This window comes from Podarcis melisellensis (genome assembly GCF_964234715.1).
Source record: "Podarcis melisellensis genome assembly, chromosome: 2".
Taxonomy (NCBI): domain Eukaryota; kingdom Metazoa; phylum Chordata; class Lepidosauria; order Squamata; family Lacertidae; genus Podarcis; species Podarcis melisellensis.
Window position 1 is genome coordinate 34,979,546 of NC_138529.1, and position 19,818 is coordinate 34,999,363.

General features: G+C 48.2%; 1 protein-coding gene across 3 annotated transcripts in view; it reads right to left on the reverse strand.

The window, feature by feature from the left end:
- The window catches only part of CYGB (cytoglobin), a 56,870-nt gene that overhangs the window by 5,146 nt on the left and 31,906 nt on the right, over nt 1-19,818 (reverse strand). The window contains exon 4 of one of the 3 annotated variants that reach the window (XM_081898059.1): nt 18,791-18,893. The exons of the other annotated variants lie outside the window; for them this stretch is intronic. Coding sequence (XP_081754185.1) covers nt 18,806-18,893 — 88 coding nt within the window. The 3' untranslated portion in view covers nt 18,791-18,805. Of the gene's footprint in view, nt 1-18,790; nt 18,894-19,818 lie in introns of those variants that run through there. 3 annotated transcript variants of the gene reach the window in all.

Consider the following 19,818-nt stretch of genomic DNA (forward strand, 5'->3'; position numbering starts at 1 on the left):
AGATACACAATATTGCTCTGAGCAGACGAAGAAGAGACAGACGAGGCCAGTTCACATTCCTACCCTGGTATCACTTTCTTTCTTTCTTCCTTCCTTCCTTCCTTCCTTCCTTCCTTCCTTCCTTCCTTCCTTCCTTCCTTCCTTCCTTCCTTCCCTTTAAGAGGATGTCTAGGGGGAAAACCCCATTGACGTAAGCTATTGGAGCTCTGCTTTAATTGAGGAAGCCCAACTATTTATGCTGGCTATGGGTCTGGTTTTTTACACCCCACTTTTTTCTCTAAGGAGCTTATGCTGGCATACATGGTTCTCCCCATCCTCATTCAATTCCCACAACAACCCTGTGAGGTAGGTAAGACTGAGAGGGTGCGCTTGGCCCCAGGTCACCCAGTGAGCTTCATGGCCGAGTGGAGATTCGAATCCTGATCTCCCAGGCTCTGGTCTGGCATGCCAACCACAATCCACATTGGCTCTCTACGGTTAGGTTTTTGAAACTGCAGTCCAACTCACGGTGTATTTGTCATATGACTGAAATGCATTGAGTACAGGATTTCCATGGATGCCAATCACTAATTGACTGTCGGATGATCATCCACTCATTTTAAACTTATGTCCTGCATAAATTAGCAACGAAGAGGGTGAAACTACTACTACTACTACTACTACTAATACCCAGCCACTCTGGGCGGCTTCCAATAAAATATTAAAATACAATAGTCTATTAAACATTAAAAGCTTCCCTAGACAGGGCTGCCTTCAGAGGTCTTCTAAAAGTCTCATAGTTGTTCTTCTCTTTGACATCTGATGGGAGGGCATTCCACAGGGCAGGTGCCACTACCAAGAAGGCCCTTTGCCTGTGTGCTGGTCCCAGGGGGGATGAGGTATTATTACCGTAGGCCAAGATCAACAGGGAGCCGGGCAGGTCAGCAGGAACGGAGGTAGGGCAGAAGCAGGAGTCCAGGTGGGGAAGCAGGAACACTGGTAAGGCAGAAGCAGGAATCCAGGCGGGGAAGCAGGAACACTGGTAAGGCAGAAGCAGGAATCCAGGCGGGGAAGCAGGAACACTGGTAAGGCAGAAGCAGGAATCCAGGCGGGGAATAGGCACACTGGGAGTGCCAAACAAGGACTGGGTAAAGCAGATACTTCACAACGACGTTGCTCCCGCAACCTGAGACCGGGCTGCCTGACCTTTATCTTCTTCTAAGGCCGGGGGCGGTCCCGGCCCCCAGAAGCCCCGCCTCTCTTGGCCTTAAGGCGAGCACTCCTCCTGGGAGACACCAGTTCCCTTCGCCTCTCTGCCCTAAGCCTCTGCAGATCAGGAGAGGCCGAAGGGTTACTGGGTCCTGGAGGAGGCTCACCTGTAGCCACTGAGTCTTCCAGCACCTCTGGGGCCTGAATGATTTCACCTGGTGCCTGCTCTTGAGTTTCCTCAGCAACTAGGCCTTGCCCAGGTTCAGCCGGCCCTGGAGGCGGGGACTCCTGTGCCGGCTGGGGTTCCTCCGGATCGCTCTCAGACTCGGAATCCCAGGCCATCACACCATCCCCCCTCCCAAGCCCCCCCCTCACTTGAGGGCCCGGACCCGGCTTGCTGGGGTACGCTGCATGAAACTCCCGGATGCAGGCAGGTGCGTGGACGTTGACCGCTGGTTCCCAGGAGCGGTCCTCTGGCCCATACCCCTTCCAGTCAATGAGATACTGCAGCCTTCCCCTGCGGTATCGGGAGTCCAGAATGCGTTCCACCTCGTACTCTGGCTCTCCCTGCACCAAAACTGGCTACGGTCGGGGACGGTCTGGGTGGAACTCGTCGGGTGGGGCCACCGGACTCAGAAGGGACCTGTGGAATACCGGGTGAACCTTCAGGGTTGCTGGCAACTGGAGACGGAATGCCACAGGCGAGACCTGGTCCACAATAGGGAACGGGCCGGTGAACCGGGCGTCCAGCTTCCGCGAAGGTCGAGAAGGGTGGAGGTGGCGAGTGGAAAGCCATACCAAGTCACCGACGTGAAGTTCCGGCCCCACCTGGCGGTGGCGGTCGGCCTGGACCTTGTACGCCTCCTTGGCCTGGCGCAGCTGCTCCATCAACAGCTGTTGCTGGGACTGGAGCTCCTGAAGCCACTCTGTCACCGCAGGGACCGCAGATGCCGGCAGCACATCCGGAAACAACCGTGGGTGAAGGCCATAACTGGCTTGGAACGGGGTCTGCTGGGTGGACGCATTCACCGCGTTGTTATAAGCGAACTCCGCCAATGCTAGGTGGTCGACCCAGTCGTCCTGCTGGTAGCTGCAGTAACACCGGAGGTACTGTTCCAGTACCGCGTTCGCCCGTTCTGTCTGGCCATCAGTCTGTGGGTGGTAAGCAGATGAGAGACAGACCTCTGTTCCGAGGGCCTGGTGCAAAGCACGCCAAAACCGGGACGTGAACTGAACGCCGCGGTCGGATACTACACGCTCAGGTAGGCCATGCAGGCGGAAGACATGCTGAAGGTACAGCTGCGCGGTTTCCTTAGCTGAGGGTATGGATGGGCAGGGGGCACAGTGCACCATCTTCGTGAAGTGGTCAGAGAAAACTAGAAGGCAGGTGCAGCCACGAGACGGGGGTAACTCCACTACAAAGTCTAGAGAAACTGTGTGCCAAGGACGTGGTGGAACCGGCAACGGCTGAAGAAGGCCGGGGGGTCGCCCGGTAGGCCCCTTGGCCCGCCTGCAGACGTCACAACCAGCGACGTAGCGAGCCACGTCAGCCTTCAAGCGGGGCCACCAAAACTCACGGCTTACCAGATGGGTGGTCCGATACCGCCCAAAGTGCCCCGCCGCTGGAGCGTCATGGGTCATCCGGAGAACCTCAGCCCGCAGCGGCCCTGGTGGGATGTACAGGCGCCCGTGGTGCAGCAGGAGACCCTGATGCGAAACCAGCCCTGGATACTGAGGGCATGATCCTTCGGCCAGTTCCCGGAGTCGTTCCTGGGCCCAAGCGTCGACCCGTTGCTGCTCCCGCACCCGAGCCTGCAGTGGCTCAACCTCCTGGGTGGCCAGGAATGCAGCTGGTGGTAGGATCGTGGTGGGTGCTGCTTGCTGAACCGTGTCTGCGTTGTCTTCAGGTTTCCGGGACAGGGCATCCGCCTTCTGGTTTTGGGAGCTAGGGATGTAGCGGATCCGGAACTGGAACCGGGAAAAGAACAACGCCCACCGGATCTGCCTTTGGTTCAGCTTGCGGGTGGTCTGGAGGTATTCCAGGTTCCGGTGGTCGGTTCTCACCTCCACCGGGTGTCTTGCTCCTTCAAGATGGTGGCGCCAAACCTCAAAGGCCACCTTGATGGCCAGCAGTTCCCGCTCCCACACGGTATAGTTACGCTCCGCTGGAAGGAGCTGGCGGGAATAGAAGGCGCAGGGTAAGAGTGGCGCTTCCGGTTCGTGCTGCTGAGACAAGACGGCACCGAGAGCCGTACTGGAGGCGTCAGTCTCTACCACAAAGGGTCGAGAAGGATCCGGATGCTGCAAGATTGGCGCTCTCTGGAAACAGGCCTTCAACCCTTGAAATGCCTCCTCCGCCTCCTTGTCCCAGGAAAACGGCGTCTTGGGGCGCAGAAGCCGGGTCAACGGGGTGGTGCGGTGAGCATAATCCGCAATGAAGGTCCGATAATAGTTGGCGAACCCCAGGAAACGCTGTAGGTCCTTGCGGTTCCGAGGTGCCGCCCATTCTCGAACCGCTGCCACCTTCCCAGGATCCATCTGCACCCCACCTGGTGAGAGTCGATGACCCAGGAAGTCCACTGACTGCTGATGGAACTCGCACTTGCTGAGCTTTGCATACAGACGATGCTCGCGCAAGCGCTGCAGCACGGTCCGGACATGGCCCTCGTGGCACGCCGGGTCACGAGAGTAAACCAGAATGTCATCCAAGTACACCACCACGTACTTGTCTAGCAAGTCCTGAAATACGTGGTTGATGTACCGTTGAAACACAGCAGGCGCGTTGCACAAACCAAAGGGCATAACCAGGTATTCAAACTGTCCGTACCGGGTCCCGAATGCTGTCTTCCACTCATCCCCGGCGCGGATCCGAATCAAATTGTAGGCTCCCCGGAGGTCTAGCTTGGTGAACACCTGCGCCCCTTGCACCCGCTCCAGTAACTCCGAAATAAGGGGCAAGGGGTACCGGTCCGGGATGGTAATCTTGTTCAGGGCCCGGTAATCATGGCAAAGGCGGAGCTCCCCACATTTCTTCTTAACAAAGAGCACTGGCGCAGCAGTGGGCGAGGTAGAAGGTCTAATGAACCCTCGCTCCAGGTTCTTGCGCAAGAAGTCCTGCAAAGCCTCGCGCTCTGGCTCTGTTAACGAGTATAAGCGACTCACCGGTAGAGGCGCTCCGGGCTGGAGGTCTATGCCGCAGTCAAAGGACCGATGCGGCGGCAGCTGGTCTGCCCCCCGTTCCTCGAACACGTCGTGATAGTCCCGGTACTCAGCGGGCAGCGTTGCAGCAGCCTCCTCAGTGGGCGCAGCTGCTAGCATCTCAGTCTCAGCAGACGAACTGGGGTCTGGGAAGTGTACAGTCTGTTTGACCCAATCAATCTGCACATTGTGATCCTCTAGCCAGTCCATCCCAAGCACCAGGGGGAACCGGGGCATGGAGGCAATATCCAGAGTTCGCATCTCACGGTGCTGCTGGAGGCACAGGACCAGGGGCTGGGTCTCTCGAGTGACGGCGCCCGAACGCAGTGGCCGTCCGTCGATTGCCTCCACCTGTACCGGTTCTGGCTTGTTCCGAAGTGGCACCCGATGCTGGGCAGCAAAAGCAGCGTCCATATAAGAGCGGGTTGCCCCTGAATCCACCAGGGCATGGGTAAGAATCCATGGCCCTCCTGGAGGGTATAGATGTACCGGAACCATAAGGTGTTGTAATTCGATTGGTGCGGTCCCATTCTGTGCTGTTTGGGACCCCAGGGAGCCAGGGCCATCAGCTACTGGGGTTGGCGGTTTCTCAGGACAGGATCGTGCATAGTGTCCGCTTCCGCCACAATAGAGACATAGATTCCCCTCCCGACGCCGCGACTTCTCTGCGGGGGAGAGGCGTGGCCGCACTGCCCCAAGCTGCATGCGTTCCTCCAATGACTCAGCTGGGCCTGTGGGGCTGCTGGTGGACCCCGGGGCCGAGAACTGGAGGTGCCGGCGGCCCCGAGCCTGACGCCGATCCTCTAGCCGATCGTCTATCTGTAGACTCCGCTGAATAAGAGCGTCTAGCGTGGTGGGGCGTTCCATTGTGGCCAGCTGGTCCAGTATCTCATCTGAAAGCCCCTCGAGATACTGGTCCCGAAGAGCAGAGTCGTTCCAGGTCAAGTCCTGTGCCAGCAGCCGGAATTCTGTGGTGTATGCGGCCACCTTGGACTTGCCCTGTCTCAACCGCCGAATCGCCCGGTTGGCTTGACTCCCCTTCAAAGGGTTGCCGAACGCGGCCTCCAACAGATTACAAAACCCCCCGTAGTCTGCCAACAAGGGGGAGTCTTGCCTGAGCAGCGGCAACGCCCACTTGGCCGCCTGGTCCTTTAACAAACTAATCAAAAAATGCACCTTGGTGCGGTCGTCGGGGAAGTTCCGGGCGCGCCCCTGAATATACAGCTTGGCCTGGGCAAGGAACATGGGAAAGCTGGCCGGAGCCCCATCAAACTTCTCAGGCAAGGCCACTGGGTACTTGCCAGAAGCCGGGGCGTCGGCCCCAGGAGCCGGTAGGGCGTCCAAATGCTGCTGTAGTGCCGCAACCACGTTACTGAGCTGCTGCACGGTGTGCGTCAAGGCCTGGTTCTCCTGGGCTATTGCCAACAATGTAGCCGCTTGGTCAGCCATGGCCTCTGAATCTTCCCGAACGCACCCCAACAAAGAGGGAGTGCGGGTGTGGCGGGAGCAAACTGTGCTGGTCCCAGGGGGGATGAGGTATTATTACCGTAGGCCAAGATCAACAGGGAGCCGGGCAGGTCAGCAGGAACGGAGGTAGGGCAGAAGCAGGAGTCCAGGTGGGGAAGCAGGAACACTGGTAAGGCAGAAGCAGGAATCCAGGCGGGGAAGCAGGAACACTGGTAAGGCAGAAGCAGGAATCCAGGCGGGGAAGCAGGAACACTGGTAAGGCAGAAGCAGGAATCCAGGCGGGGAATAGGCACACTGGGAGTGCCAAACAAGGACTGGGTAAAGCAGATACTTCACAACGACGTTGCTCCCGCAACCTGAGACCGGGCTGCCTGACCTTTATCTTCTTCTAAGGCCGGGGGCGGTCCCGGCCCCCAGAAGCCCCGCCTCTCTTGGCCTTAAGGCGAGCACTCCTCCTGGGAGACACCAGTTCCCTTCGCCTCTCTGCCCTAAGCCTCTGCAGATCAGGAGAGGCCGAAGGGTTACTGGGTCCTGGAGGAGGCTCACCTGTAGCCACTGAGTCTTCCAGCACCTCTGGGGCCTGAATGATTTCACCTGGTGCCTGCTCTTGAGTTTCCTCAGCAACTAGGCCTTGCCCAGGTTCAGCCGGCCCTGGAGGCGGGGACTCCTGTGCCGGCTGGGGTTCCTCCGGATCGCTCTCAGACTCGGAATCCCAGGCCATCACAGCCTGGTTCCCTGTAACTTGGCTTCTCGCAGCAAGGGAACCGCCAGAAGGCAATTTGCACGGTAAATCTAAATCTGCTGGGGGGGGGGGGGAGCAGCTGAGGAGAGTTTCAGGGGGAAACAAGCTGGCTTTTCCCGAGAGAAAGGCTTTGCACATGCATTTGTGTGTAACATGTAAAAAGGTAAAGGTAAAGGACCCCTGACAGTTAAGTCCAGTCACGAATGACTCTGGGATTGCGCCACTCATCTCGCTTTACTGGCCGAGAGAGCCAACATTTGTCCACAAACAGTTTTTTCCGGGTCATGTGGCCAGCATGACTAAGCCGCTTTTGGCGAAACCAGAGCAGCGCACGGAAATGCCATTTACGTTCCTGCCAGAGTGGTACCTATTTATCTACTTGCACTTTGACGTGCTTTCAAACTGCTAGGTTGGCAGGAACTGGGACCCAGCAACGGGAGCTCACCACATCGAGGGGATTTGAACCGCCCTTAATTCCTCCCAACCATTCTTTTGTGTCCGCCACTGTACAGTTTTTGGCAAATGTTCTGCAATCCAAACAAAGAACGCAAATTGGTATATTTATGAAATGCCATTTGCATGCTTTGTTTAAGTTGCAGAATTTGGGTTTGCAGGTCAAACAGAAACAGCTATTTTTAGTTTAGAATTCTAAGTACAAGCCTGAGGGCACTTGAATGTGACATTCTCTTACATGCCACAATCCTTCTATTATACACAACCCATCCTGACTCTCACTTTTTAGTTTTGTTCTTACTTGTATCTTCAGAGCAAAGCAAAATGGGTTCAGGATGACACACAGCAGTAAGGTGATCCGCAAAACCACCCATAACTGATGTGTCTATACTTGAGGTCTGGTGGAGTATTGATTTTAACATCACTAGCAGACCCTCCAAGTATCCCTATTTCCTAGGGACAGTCCCAAATTTACAGAAGCCATCCCGGTTCCTGATTTGACCCCAGATTCTCTTGTTTTTCCTTAGGATATCCCTGTTTTCCTTGGAGAATTGTTGAAGGGTAATAATAATAATAATAATAATAATTTATTATTTATACCCTGCCCATCTGGCTGGGTTTCCCCAGCCAATCTGGGCCGCTTCCAACAGAATTTTAAAATACAATAGTCTATTAAACATTAACAGCTTCCCTAAACAGGGTTGCCTGCAGATGTCTTCTAAAAATCTGGTAGGACATCTCTATTTTCATCAGAGAAATGTTGGAGGGTATGGAGTTATGCCCAAGCCAAGGAGATAAGTATCTATACCAACTTTATTAGACATCTGAAGGCAGCCCTGTACAGGGAAGTTTTTTAAAAAATGTTTTATTATATTTTTATATATGTTGGAAGCCATCCAGAGTGGCTGGGGCAACCTAGCCAGATGGAAGGGGTATAAATAATAAAGTTGTTGTTGTTGAACAGGACGTCCCTATTTTCATCAGAGAAATGTTGGAAGGTATGCAATATGTTAACTATTTATTCTTCCCTTTAATTGGGGTTCTCAGCTTATGCTGTACTTGACTGAGGAAAGATGATTAAAAACGCAACTATCTTAGGGCTCACCAGATTTGTTTTTCATTCATGGTGATTTGCATATGATTTGCCCATGATGGCACAGGGACACGTTTATATGCCATCCCATAACCCAAACCATCTCTTGGGGATGTCCTAGCTTAGGACCTCCTGCATAAAGCTATCCATTGGATAAGATGGTCTACAATTCCCCCTAATCCCAATAAACTGTAAATGCAAACTGGCTTTGTTTTATTAAACAAAGTGGTGGTAAATCAATCAATCAATCAATCAATCAATCAATCTAAAAGTGTTGTAGGAGTTATGAATATCAGGCACCGGTCCAAATTCCAAAATGCCGTGCCTAATAATTAGATAATTTTGTGAACCATATGTAGTTCCAACCGAGATTGACGACTTGGATGACCATACTTGCTCTTGTCTCATGACAGGGTAGTGCAGCAAAAGAGAGAGAAAAAAGGAGAGTGCTTCTATAGGTTTGGTTTTTAAAGCAAAGAGCCCATCAGAAATGGCAGGCTGCCCTTGGACAGTAAATCAATAACAGTCCTGCAAACCAACACGACAACATAAAAGTGCTTTGGAGGGAGTGGGTGGAATGGAATGAACTACAACCTACGCAAAAAATGAAACAGAAGAGTTCAGTAAGGAATACATCACCCTGATCTTTTATTCCGGGGTGCCCAAACTTTTTTCAAAGAGGGCCAGATTTGATGAAGTGAAGGGCCGACCACAATTGTTGAACTTTTTTTAGGATTGAAGTTGCTGAGTTGTTTTTTTTAGGATTTTACCCCAGGACATATACTGCCATGGGGGCCGGATTTTAGATCGACCAGTGGGCCAGATTAGGCCCCAGAGACGGACTTTGGACATGCTTTTAATGCTTGATGTATTACAATATTTTAATACTTTTTTGGAAGCCGCCCAGAGTGGCTAGGGAAGCCCAGCCAGATGGGCGGGGTATAAATAATAAATAATAAATTATTATTATTATTATTATTATTATTATTATTATTATTATTATTATTATTATTATGCCTGTTTTATTCCCTGTTGCTTAAGGAGGCCCACTTTACGCCCTCTCCATTTATTGATCACTAATCAATCATCAGCTTAGCTTTCGGATGATTGGCTTTGCCAGTCCAGAGCATGGATGCACATTCCTTGTCTGTGAATCCTCTTCAGCCCACACTCTGTGGTTAGCAGCTCTGGGGAATGTGGTGATGCGCACTAGTACATGCAGCATTGCTAGCCAATAGGCAGGATGTCATGTGTGGGCAGAATATGCCTGGGATGCAGAATTTTGTGGCGAAGATGATAACCTCATGGAAACATGTGATGCGAATTGACCTGATCCTAGCTGGATTCAAACCAGTGCTTTATATGAGAACAATTTTCAAATTGCTAATACAGGCTCCCTGGAGCCTTCTTGTTCCCATCCATACAAAAGTCCTGCTGGCCACAGCCATTCGGCAGAGCTTTTGATGTTAATCTGCTTCCTCTTTGTGTTGAAACTATACACAGGATGTGGTGAGGACCCCAAGGATTGTGTCTGCATATTAAGCACATTCATGTATGGAAACGCTCCCCCCCCCCCAGCCTTACAGGGATAAGTGAGAAATCAGGTTTAACTGGATAGTTACTAATGCTACACAGCTTTTTAAGCTTCCCTGATGGTTCCTTCAAGATGTTGTTGTTGACTCACTCACTTGTTTTGGCTGTACAATCTGTTATTGCATTTGCAGAAGACAAGATCGGGGACACATGGGGAAGGAGAACAAAACAAGCGATCACTTTTGAATTCCTTTGAGCCACTAAATCTCCTCTCCTTGCAAAAAAAATAAAAAAAAATTACGGAGGGAATTCTGCTGCTGAAGGAATGTAACAGGAGCTCAGATCCTATCTGGATAAGATAGGAATGACTGGAGTGCTTTGGGGACGTAGCAGAGAACGCTTGACCAAAAACTATCTTCATCCTAGAGACTAACACTTAAGGCAGGCATAGGCAAACTCGGCCCTCCAGATGTTTTGGGACTATAACTCCCATCATCCCTGACCACTGGTCCTGTTAGCTAGGGATGATGGGAGTTGTAATCCCAAAACATCCGGAGGGCTGAGTTTGCATATGTCCGACTTAAGGTTATAGAGTTATTGACTTGAGAAATCGTGTCCTCCAAATCATTGGAGAGCCATGTGTTGCGGTGAGATCACCAAACTGCCTTCTTGTTGCTGGGGCAGGCCTGTCTGGATGACCTCCTTGCCTCATTGGTCGCCCCTTTGTTGCTGGGGCAGATTTCTGTCGGTTGGGGTTTGATTGGCACATAAAGGGCTGTTTAAGGGGCTACACGTCTTCCTCTTTCGCATCATGCAGCGGATCTCCCACCCTCCCTCCCTATAATTTTAGGTTGTGTTTTTGACCTTGCTATGCCTATGTAGGGGTTGTCCGTTTTTGGAGCAGGAGCCCAGTAGGAATTTTGCTGATTGGCTGGTGCCATTTGGTTTTTGCCTACCGTGTAGCAAATCGTCACAACTTTGTAAGGTTGGCAGTTAGGCATTGGTTCATTCTTTGGTGGAGGGGATTATGGATTGGCTGTGTCTGCCCCTCAATTTTGTTGCTGCTGCTGCTAGGGAATTCCGTTAAAGGAATCCAGGGGCTTGATTTGCTCTGTCTGATCCCCTCTCACGGATAGGGCCATGCCAGAGTTCCTGGGAACATCTGGGGTGAGCTAAGAGGCAGAAATCCACCTCTGTGCTCCCCCAGCATGTTTTCCCTTACTGACCTCTGGAGGTTCCAGTTGTCAGTCATGTTCCTGCTGGTGCAGGTTCAGGTAGTCCGAACCAATGCCTAAGCAACCGCTCACATGCTGTAATCAATAAAGTTGTGGCCAAATTAATGCCAAAAATCCTAAACAAATATTCTGTTTCCTGTGTGATTTATTTTGGAGGGGGTTTGGGGGCTTTCACACGCAAAAGGGTCAAAATGGCCATACACCTCATGCTGCCTTCAAGTTCATCCATAATAATCCTAAGAACACAGGAGGTTCTGCTGGGCCAGACCAAAGGCTTATCTACTTCAGAGTTCTGACCCCATGACTGTTATCATATTGCTTCCTATACTGGAAGTATTTATTTCTGATATATATATTTTGTAATCATATACCGCTTGATTGTACAACAGCAACAACCTCAAAGCAGTACACAGCCATCATGACTAGTTGCCATTGATAGTATTCTCCTCCATGAATTTCTCTAAATTCCTTTTTAAGGCCACCCAAGCTGGTGGACAGGACGTGGGTGGCGCTGTGGGTTAAACCACAGAGCCTAGGACTTGCCGATCAGAAGGTCGGCAGTTAAAAAGAATTTGCCCACTAAGAGTAAGAGTAGGAAGCAATGCCCTCACCCTGATCTGGCTTTGTGGCATCATCATGTAGCTTGATCTGGTTAGCTACATGCCACTCCTGGCTAGAGGGACGTGGGTGGCGCTGTGAGTTAAATCACAGAGCCTAGGACTTGCCAAACAGAAGGTCAGTGGTTCGAATCCCCGCGACGGGGTGAGCTCCCATTGCTCTGTCCCTGCTCCTGCCAACCTAGCAGTTCGAAAGTACGTCAAAGTGCAAGTAGGTAAATAGGTATCGCTCCGGCGGGAAGGTAAACGGCGTTTCTGTGCGCTGCTCTGGTTCGCCAGAAGCGGCTTAGTCATGCTGGCCACATGACCCAGAAGCTGTATGCCGGCTCCCTCGGCCAATAAAGCGAGATGAGCGCCGCAACCCCAGAGTCGGCCACAACTGGACCTAATGGTCAGGGGTCCCTTTACCTTTAAGCTGGTGGACATCACAGCCTCCTGTAGGAACGAGTTCCATAGTTTAACTGTGTGCTGGGGGTAAGAAATATTGTCTGTCTCGAATCTTCCAACATTCAGCTTTGTTTGATGGCCTGATTCAAGTATGATGAGAGATTGGGGGGGGGGGGATTTCTCTCTTTCATCAATATCTAGCTTTCCCTTCCCAAATTATAAAGGCCCAAATGTTGTTAACACTTCCTCATGGGGGAAAGAGATTCAACACGTGTTTGTGACAAGATGGAACAAGATGGAAAACAGGATCTTTACAGCAACCTCTTGAGAAGCAGGAAAAAGCCTCATTCCTCTGAAAGGGGAAACAGGATGGTGACAAACCTCCTAGTGCATATTTGCTCCCTTTCTGAACACTCCCAAGACCTGTCTACAAATGGGTAAAGCCTGGGGTGTGAGTGAGCCGCACTAGGGCTGATTCCCACTCCTTGCATACGCTATTCCTCTGATCTTTGTTCCACAGGGATTTCTCTGGTACTAACGTGGAATTTTGAGACATACATTGCTTGCATGCCCATCTGTTACTGCCTACAAAATCCATCTCTGACATTCTGAGGCCTCTTTTTCATGTCTTCCCAGTGCCCTTCTGCAAGGGACAAGGCGCAAGGAAAGGTGAATCGGGTTCCTTTTTCTCTTTTCTTTCTTTTCTTTTCTTTTCTTTTTCAGCTGAGGTGCTGATGAATAACATGTGAAAACAGATGGCGGTTGCCATGACTTGTCTAGTGGAGCTGGGAGGGGCAGAGGCTAATTTTGAAACCACAAAATTAGATTACTGCTTGATGCAAGGAGTTCTATGAGCATCAGAGGAGTCATCCTTGTTAGGTGAGGACTGAACCCCAAGACCATAACCCCAGAGGGGCTAAAGTATAATCTGACTCCTTTCCCTGGATCTCCAGCTAAGTCTACAGACTTTTGCTTTTCAGAAATATAATCTAATATCAGTATTTCCCACTTTGCCCAATACACAGAAAGATATTGGGATGATTGGCACGTTCTCATTTTTCTAATTTTTTTAATGGATTTTCATGGATTTTTTCATGGGATTATTTAATACATTGCCATGACATTCACAGCTACACTTTTGATTATATCTGCTTTCTAGGCATGGATATGAGTATTATTAATATTATTATTAGTAGTAGTAGTAGTAGTAGTAGTAATTTATTTATTTATACCCTGCCCTGTGGGTGGCTCCCAACAGAATATTAAAAACATGATAGAACATCAAACATTAAAAACTTCCCTAAAAAGGGCTTCTAAAAGTCTGATAGTTGTTTATTTCTTTGACATCTGATGGGAGTAGGCGCCACTACCGAGAAGGCCCTATGCCTGGTTCCCTGTTATCTCACTTCTCGCAGGGAGGGAACCACCAGAAGACCCTTGGCGCTGGACCTCAGTGTCTGGGCTGAATGATGGGGGTGGAGATGCTCCTTCAGATATACAGGACTGAGGTTGTTTAGGGCCTTAAAGGTCAGCATCAACACTTTGAATTGTGCTTGGAAACATACTGGGAGCCAATTTAGGCAGTTTAGGGCTTTATGTGGCCGGAGGGCTCGTGGAACCTGTTGGAGCATTGGCCTCCCTCTCTAAGCCAAGCAGAATCCTCTCAGGCTTTAAGAAGGAGGCACCAGGGGAACATTTAGGGGACTCGACTAGTCCCTCTAGTCCACTGACTGCAACCACTATGGGGAAGTGTACTTCACCAACCTAAATTAGCCAAAGCATGCTGTATGCTAGATTGGCAAAGTGTTAAGGAGTCACTGAACACGCTGTGGCACCCACATTCTGCTCTAGGTTTGCTTCAGCTGTTCCCTATCCAGGGCTGTCTTAAGCATATGCAGCGTCGGGGTGTAAACATCCATCCAGCACCCCCTGCGGTTGCCTGGGTGCCCCGAACCCCTACAGCCTATGGGTAAGACGGCCCTGTCCCTATCTCCAACTCTTTTGATCTTAATGCATACTTCCAACAACATGGGATATGTTTTGTTATGCCTTTTTGTGTCCGTGTCCCAGTTCATGAAAACAAAAAGCAGTGTTAGAGTGCATGGAGGATGCTTCGTTTAGTATGCAGTTCATGTACACAGGCTGTCATAGAGATCTGAGGGATTTCAGCAGAGCAAGAAAAGGTGTGTATATGTTTGCAAAGGCAGGGTGAATATCACTGGACTAGGTACCATGCCACTGTGCACAACACATCACCAAACAGTTACATTTCCATCATACTGCTCCTTCTTTGTATGAAATGGGCTTCAGCAGGTTCTACTATAATTAGGAATGAACCGAATATGTGTAAAAAATAATAATGATGCCTCGCTGGGCAACTGGAGATGGACAGTGAACACAGGTAAAAAGAATTTGCCCACTAAGAGTAAGGGCAGGAAGAAATGCCCTCACCTTGAACTGGCTTTGTGGCATCATCATGTAGCTTGATCTGGTTAGCTACATGCCACTCCTGGCTAGAGGGACATGGGTGGCGCTGTGAGTTAAATCACAGAGCCCAGGACTTGCCGATCAGAAGGCCGGTGGTTTGAATCCCCGCAACGGGGTGAGCTCCCATTGCTCTGCCCCTGCCCCTGCCAACCTAGCAGTTCGAAAGCACGTCAAAGTGCAAGTAGATAAATAGGTACTGCTCCGGCGGGAAGATAAACGGCGTTTCTGTGCACTGCTCTGGTTCGCCAGAAGTGGCTTAGCCATGCTGGCCACATGACCCGGAAGCTGTACGCCGGCTCCCTCGGCCAGTAAAGCGAGATGAGCGCTGCAACCCCAGGGTCGGTCACGACTGGACCTAATGGTCAGGGGTCCCTTTACCTTTACTCCTGTCAGTGCAGGAAGCATTGGCTGCCAGGCATTTTGGGGGTGTGGGGGTGTTATGACATCATTACATGAACTCCATGAACCCTGACTGGCTGGGATTGTGTAAAAATGGCACTCAAGAAACCTTTGATCATGCAGCAAACACCCCTCAAACAAGAGCAAACAAATGAGGGGGAGGGGGGGAAACACATTACTAATATTTTTAATGCTGCCAACCTTTTCATTGTTTGTTTAAATGCAGCTGCAATGTGCGAAAATATCCCAACCAAAGGAACAGGGTTTCGAAAACCCATGCAAAGCAATAAGGACAGCCTCTTTCAATGGATGCCAGACAGAGTTTGGAAATTAGCAATCCTGATGGCTGTCAACAATCACAGTTTGTGTATTCATATGCACGGTTCTTAAAAAAGTTGATTACCTATTTAACTACTTATTTCTAACAAAGTAAGATACTTCAGCATCTCAGTACAGGTGATGTTTTGAGGAAATGTCTCAGATAAGTAATTTGTCTCAGCAGGTAAGTAATTTTAGTTGCATTGTTGGAATTGAGTCACAGCAGTGAACACCTGTTCAGAGGTGACAGTGCTGATTGAAAGCTGATTTGGAAGCCACCTTTTTCATTCATAAATTCATGATGAGTGATCAATATTCAGCTCTGAAGATCAAGAAGGAGAAAGCTATAATGGGGATCTGCTTATAATTTTCTGCAACACGGATTGTTAAGCACTTTGCACAATTAAAATGCTCTGTAATTAATAAATGCAGGCATCCCTCAAGTTCTCGGATAGCAGTTTCATGGGGTACCAGACTTTTTGGCATTTTAACTCTAACATTAAAGTTGTAGTTGTTTGTTTAAGTGTTTTGTTTACTTACTAGATCTATGTATCACTTTTTAAGCTTGGACAGTTTTCAAAAAGTGTACATTGTACAGTATCAATTATAAACATATCTGAAAAACATAAATAAAAGTATATGTAAAAGCAAATCAAGCCACACAGGGAAAAAGGAAAAAAGTCGATCAAAGCATATCCTTAAAACTCCTAATCTCGGAAGGTCTGGTGAAAGAAAAACAAATAATAATAATAATAATAATAATAATAATAATAATAATAATAATACAGTGGTACATCGGGTTACATATGCTTCAGGTTACATACACTTCAGGTTACAGACTCTGCTAACCCAGAAATGGTGCTTCAGGTTAAGAACTTTGCTTCAGGATGAGAACAGAAATTTTGCTCCGGCGGCACGGCAGCAGCAGGAGGCCCCATTAGCTAAAGTGGTCGTCAGGTTAAGAACAGTTTCAGGTTAAGTACGGACCTCCGGAACGAATTAAGTACTTAACACGAGGTACCACTGTAATAATAATAATATGCACAAGGACATGACAGAGTCCAGAGGCTTTTGCTGAAAAAGTATTGCACTTTGAAGAAGACAGCCTAGTGAAATTGTTGTCTGCATATCTCAGTAAATGGATCAAAATCAGTATTTTAAGTTGGGCTCAGAAATAAAACAGTAACCAGGGCAGATGTTCTAGATTCAGGTAGGTAGCCATGTTGGTCCGACGCAGTCGAAATAAATAAATAAATAAATAAATAAATATTCCAGTAGCACCTTAGAGACCAACTAAGTTTGTTCTTGGTATAAGCTTTCGTGTGCATGCACACGAAAGCTTATACCAAGGGCAGATGTTGAATATGATTCTAGTACCTAGTGCCCATCAATAGTCAACCAGCTTATCAGGGAACAACAGGTGACCTGTTGACCAATTTGTGAATCGTGAACTCCCTAGAATTTGTTACAAAATCTGATAAGAGTGGCCAAGGTTTTATAAGGGATGCATAGAAAGTCATTGGCAGAAGGGTTGGGGCAGAAAGCGCTGCTGAGAGTTTTAAAACCCATGATGACATACCATTCTATAAGAGCTGCCAAATACTAAATCTTCTCTCATCTCATCTAATGCTGCCATATGTCAACCGTCAATTTCAAAGATTGAGATCAGATCTCTTTGGGCATCAAAGACACACAGGAAACATGTGGGGAATATATGGAAAATATTTGAGAATTCAAAGAGTTGGAATCCATCTGTCTCGAGAGACAATGGAGTCCGCCTCTGAGGGCGAAGCCAAACTGGTGGAGAATCACAGCACCCGCTGTGACTGCAGAGATCGGAAACTCATAATTGCTGCCTCACATGTTCTTTTTGCTGCATTAGCAGCACTGAAGTGATCTCTCCCCCTGGCCTCACTAATGTGGTCCAAAGGAAAGCAGAGCAATACATTGGGCACCAGCTTGGCTGCCAGAATTGCTGGAAAGAGGCATACAAGGTGCTGTCCAACTGCCTACTCCAGATTTGTGTAGGGTTTACTGATTAACCTTTTCTTCTCCCCAAGATTTCCTGCAATTACAATTTCCAATTTAGCTAGGATTATGTGTGCAGGGTTCCTACCTTAATCATGGCTGAACTGAATGAACAAAAATCCAACTTTGTTTTGCACAGTTAAAACACTAAAGAGCGTGTTCTCTAGCCTCCCGAGTGCTGTAATTTGCTTGAGTAATCACAGCCTATGGGTTCTTGGACAATCCAATTAGTTCAAGTCAAAGTGTGTTAGATTCGCGCCACGAGAACTATGCAAGGCATTAAGCAGAGTAAACATGGCATGATGCAATCTATGACTTATCTACCGAGCACAGAGTGAAACAGAAGAGATAAATGGAATCTGGTTTCCAAGAATTTTCATTTTGAAATGTCTGTTGCTTATGATATGAGAAAGAGTGAGAGAAAAGGCTTAGGATATTAGACCTGTATGAAACATGGAGCAGCTGTCTCTCTTTGTGTGTGCTAAGGGAGTACCACAACTTGAGCCAAGGTTTTTTCGTCGTTTCTGCTCTTCCCCCCTACTTTTAATTCCATTGGGGTTTTTAAAAAATGCATTCCAATTTTTCAGTTTGACTTTTGTGTTTTCTTGATAAATCTGTGAATAAGTCATAAGTCTTTCAGACAGCTTTGGAAAGGAAGGAGAACAGAAAAGAGGACAGCCCTTAATTTTCACCATATATATATATATATATATATATATATATATATATATCCCCCAATTTTAATTTTGATAATGTAATATTTACAAACATGTTTTTGTACATGCATATGTTTTATCTTAGTGGTATCCTAGTGGCATGTGTTTTGCTTATTAGGTTGATACACAAGGGATGGCAGCTATAGACATCTGGATTCTATTTAGTAACAATTAAGTCTGTAAAGTAATAAACCAGTATTATCATTTTTTTATAATGTGTTTTTGAAGGCTAGAATTTGCTGTAGCAACTTGGCCAGAAACAGAAGAAAACAAAATGGTCAAGTCTGACAGGCTTACAATTATTTTTCTCCACCTGACTATTTATCTAATTCTGATGCCAATGTGCCTAATTTTTGAGATTCCTTGACCTTGACGTCTTTCAGGCACCAAGTTTAGGTAGTAACAGATAATGTTGTTGTTGCTATGTGTGCCTAACTGGTCATCTGTGATGAATTCCTAAGTTTAATTTCAATGTTCTCATGTGGGAGCTGCCTATCCACAAATAAACTGGCTAAACCGTACTACTGAAATGGACTTTGCAGTGCTTTGAAGCCATCTCAGAAACTTAAAATGGTACAGCCACCAGGATGCTAACAGAGAACAGAAGGTCTGAACCCATGATACCAGTTTTGTGCTAGTTGCATTTGGCTATATCAGAATGCTTACACAAGCCTTGGAGGCCCTAAATGGTTTAGTACTGGATTACCCAAGGGAACACCTGCAGCCATATTACCCTGCCCATAATCTAAGAACCTCATCTGTGGTCCTGCTCGTCCCCCCCCCCCCAGTATAGTCAGTTAGACTGGTAAGCACATGGGGCAGGGTCTTTTCATTAGTGGCCCAGTAATTGTGGAACTCTTCCAGTTCACATTTGTTCTGTCATTCAAGAAGGTATTAAAAACTTACAATTTTCTTATTTCCTTAAAGAATGTTGGCGATCTAATTCAGTACCTCTCTTGCCTGTATCTACTCCATGTTCCATACACTGCCTGAGGTTCTGTTGTTCTGCGTATGGCTTTGTGAGGGCTCGGCCTGAAAAGCGATTAATAAATAACTGAAATTATAAATACCGTAAAGAATGTTCAAATGACTTGGTCATGGGGCCCATTGGGCAGTTCTTTCCCACAAAACCAGCCCCCTCCTTCTAGTGCGTTGTTAATTCCATGGGAAAGACCTACACAGTTGTTCCCCTGAAATACAGCTGGGTCTCACATCTAATGGGTACCCAAATTTCAGCTACTCTTGGATTCTGGAACCCTGCTGAAAAACTACAGGGGTCTTCTGGCAACACTCAATATTCTCTTTACTTAAAACTTAACATGTCAATAACTTCCCGGGTGATGGATGAAATGTCTTGGAGGTCCTACATGTCAAGATAAACTTAGTGTGTGAACATTTGAGGGAGCCTGCAGAGATCCTTGATATCCCGTTGTTTCAAACCCTTCTATCCCTGCTGTGAGTTTGGATGGCATTATAACAGGTTTTCACTCCACAGTTTTTCTTGGAAACATCTCAGCAGTGCAAACAAATATTCCATGAGAATATGGCGTTGGTTCAGAAGCACACTGAGATTCCCAACTAAATCCCCATAATGTTTTGGGCTGAGATCCTTTGCCCTTCTCTTAGTTCTTTATGGATTCTCTTGATATAAGCCTGGATTGGATAGTCTTTGAAGGAGGTACCGGAGTTGTTCTTGCGTCTGAAGATTGCAACTCTGCCTTTTAACTGGTGGCAGAGAACCCTAGAAAAGGACAGTCCCTATTTGCACTGGAGTCCATCGTTAGCTAAGCAAAGATGTTTAGAATTCCAGATGGCTTGCTGTCAGGGTTCAGGTTTTCTCAGAGAATGAGCAAGGGGAGCAGGACTATCTCCACACTGCCAGTGACTCTGAACAGCCAATGGACCCAGATATCCCTGCCCTAATATTAAAGGTTCCCATACCAGCTGCCAGGGTTCC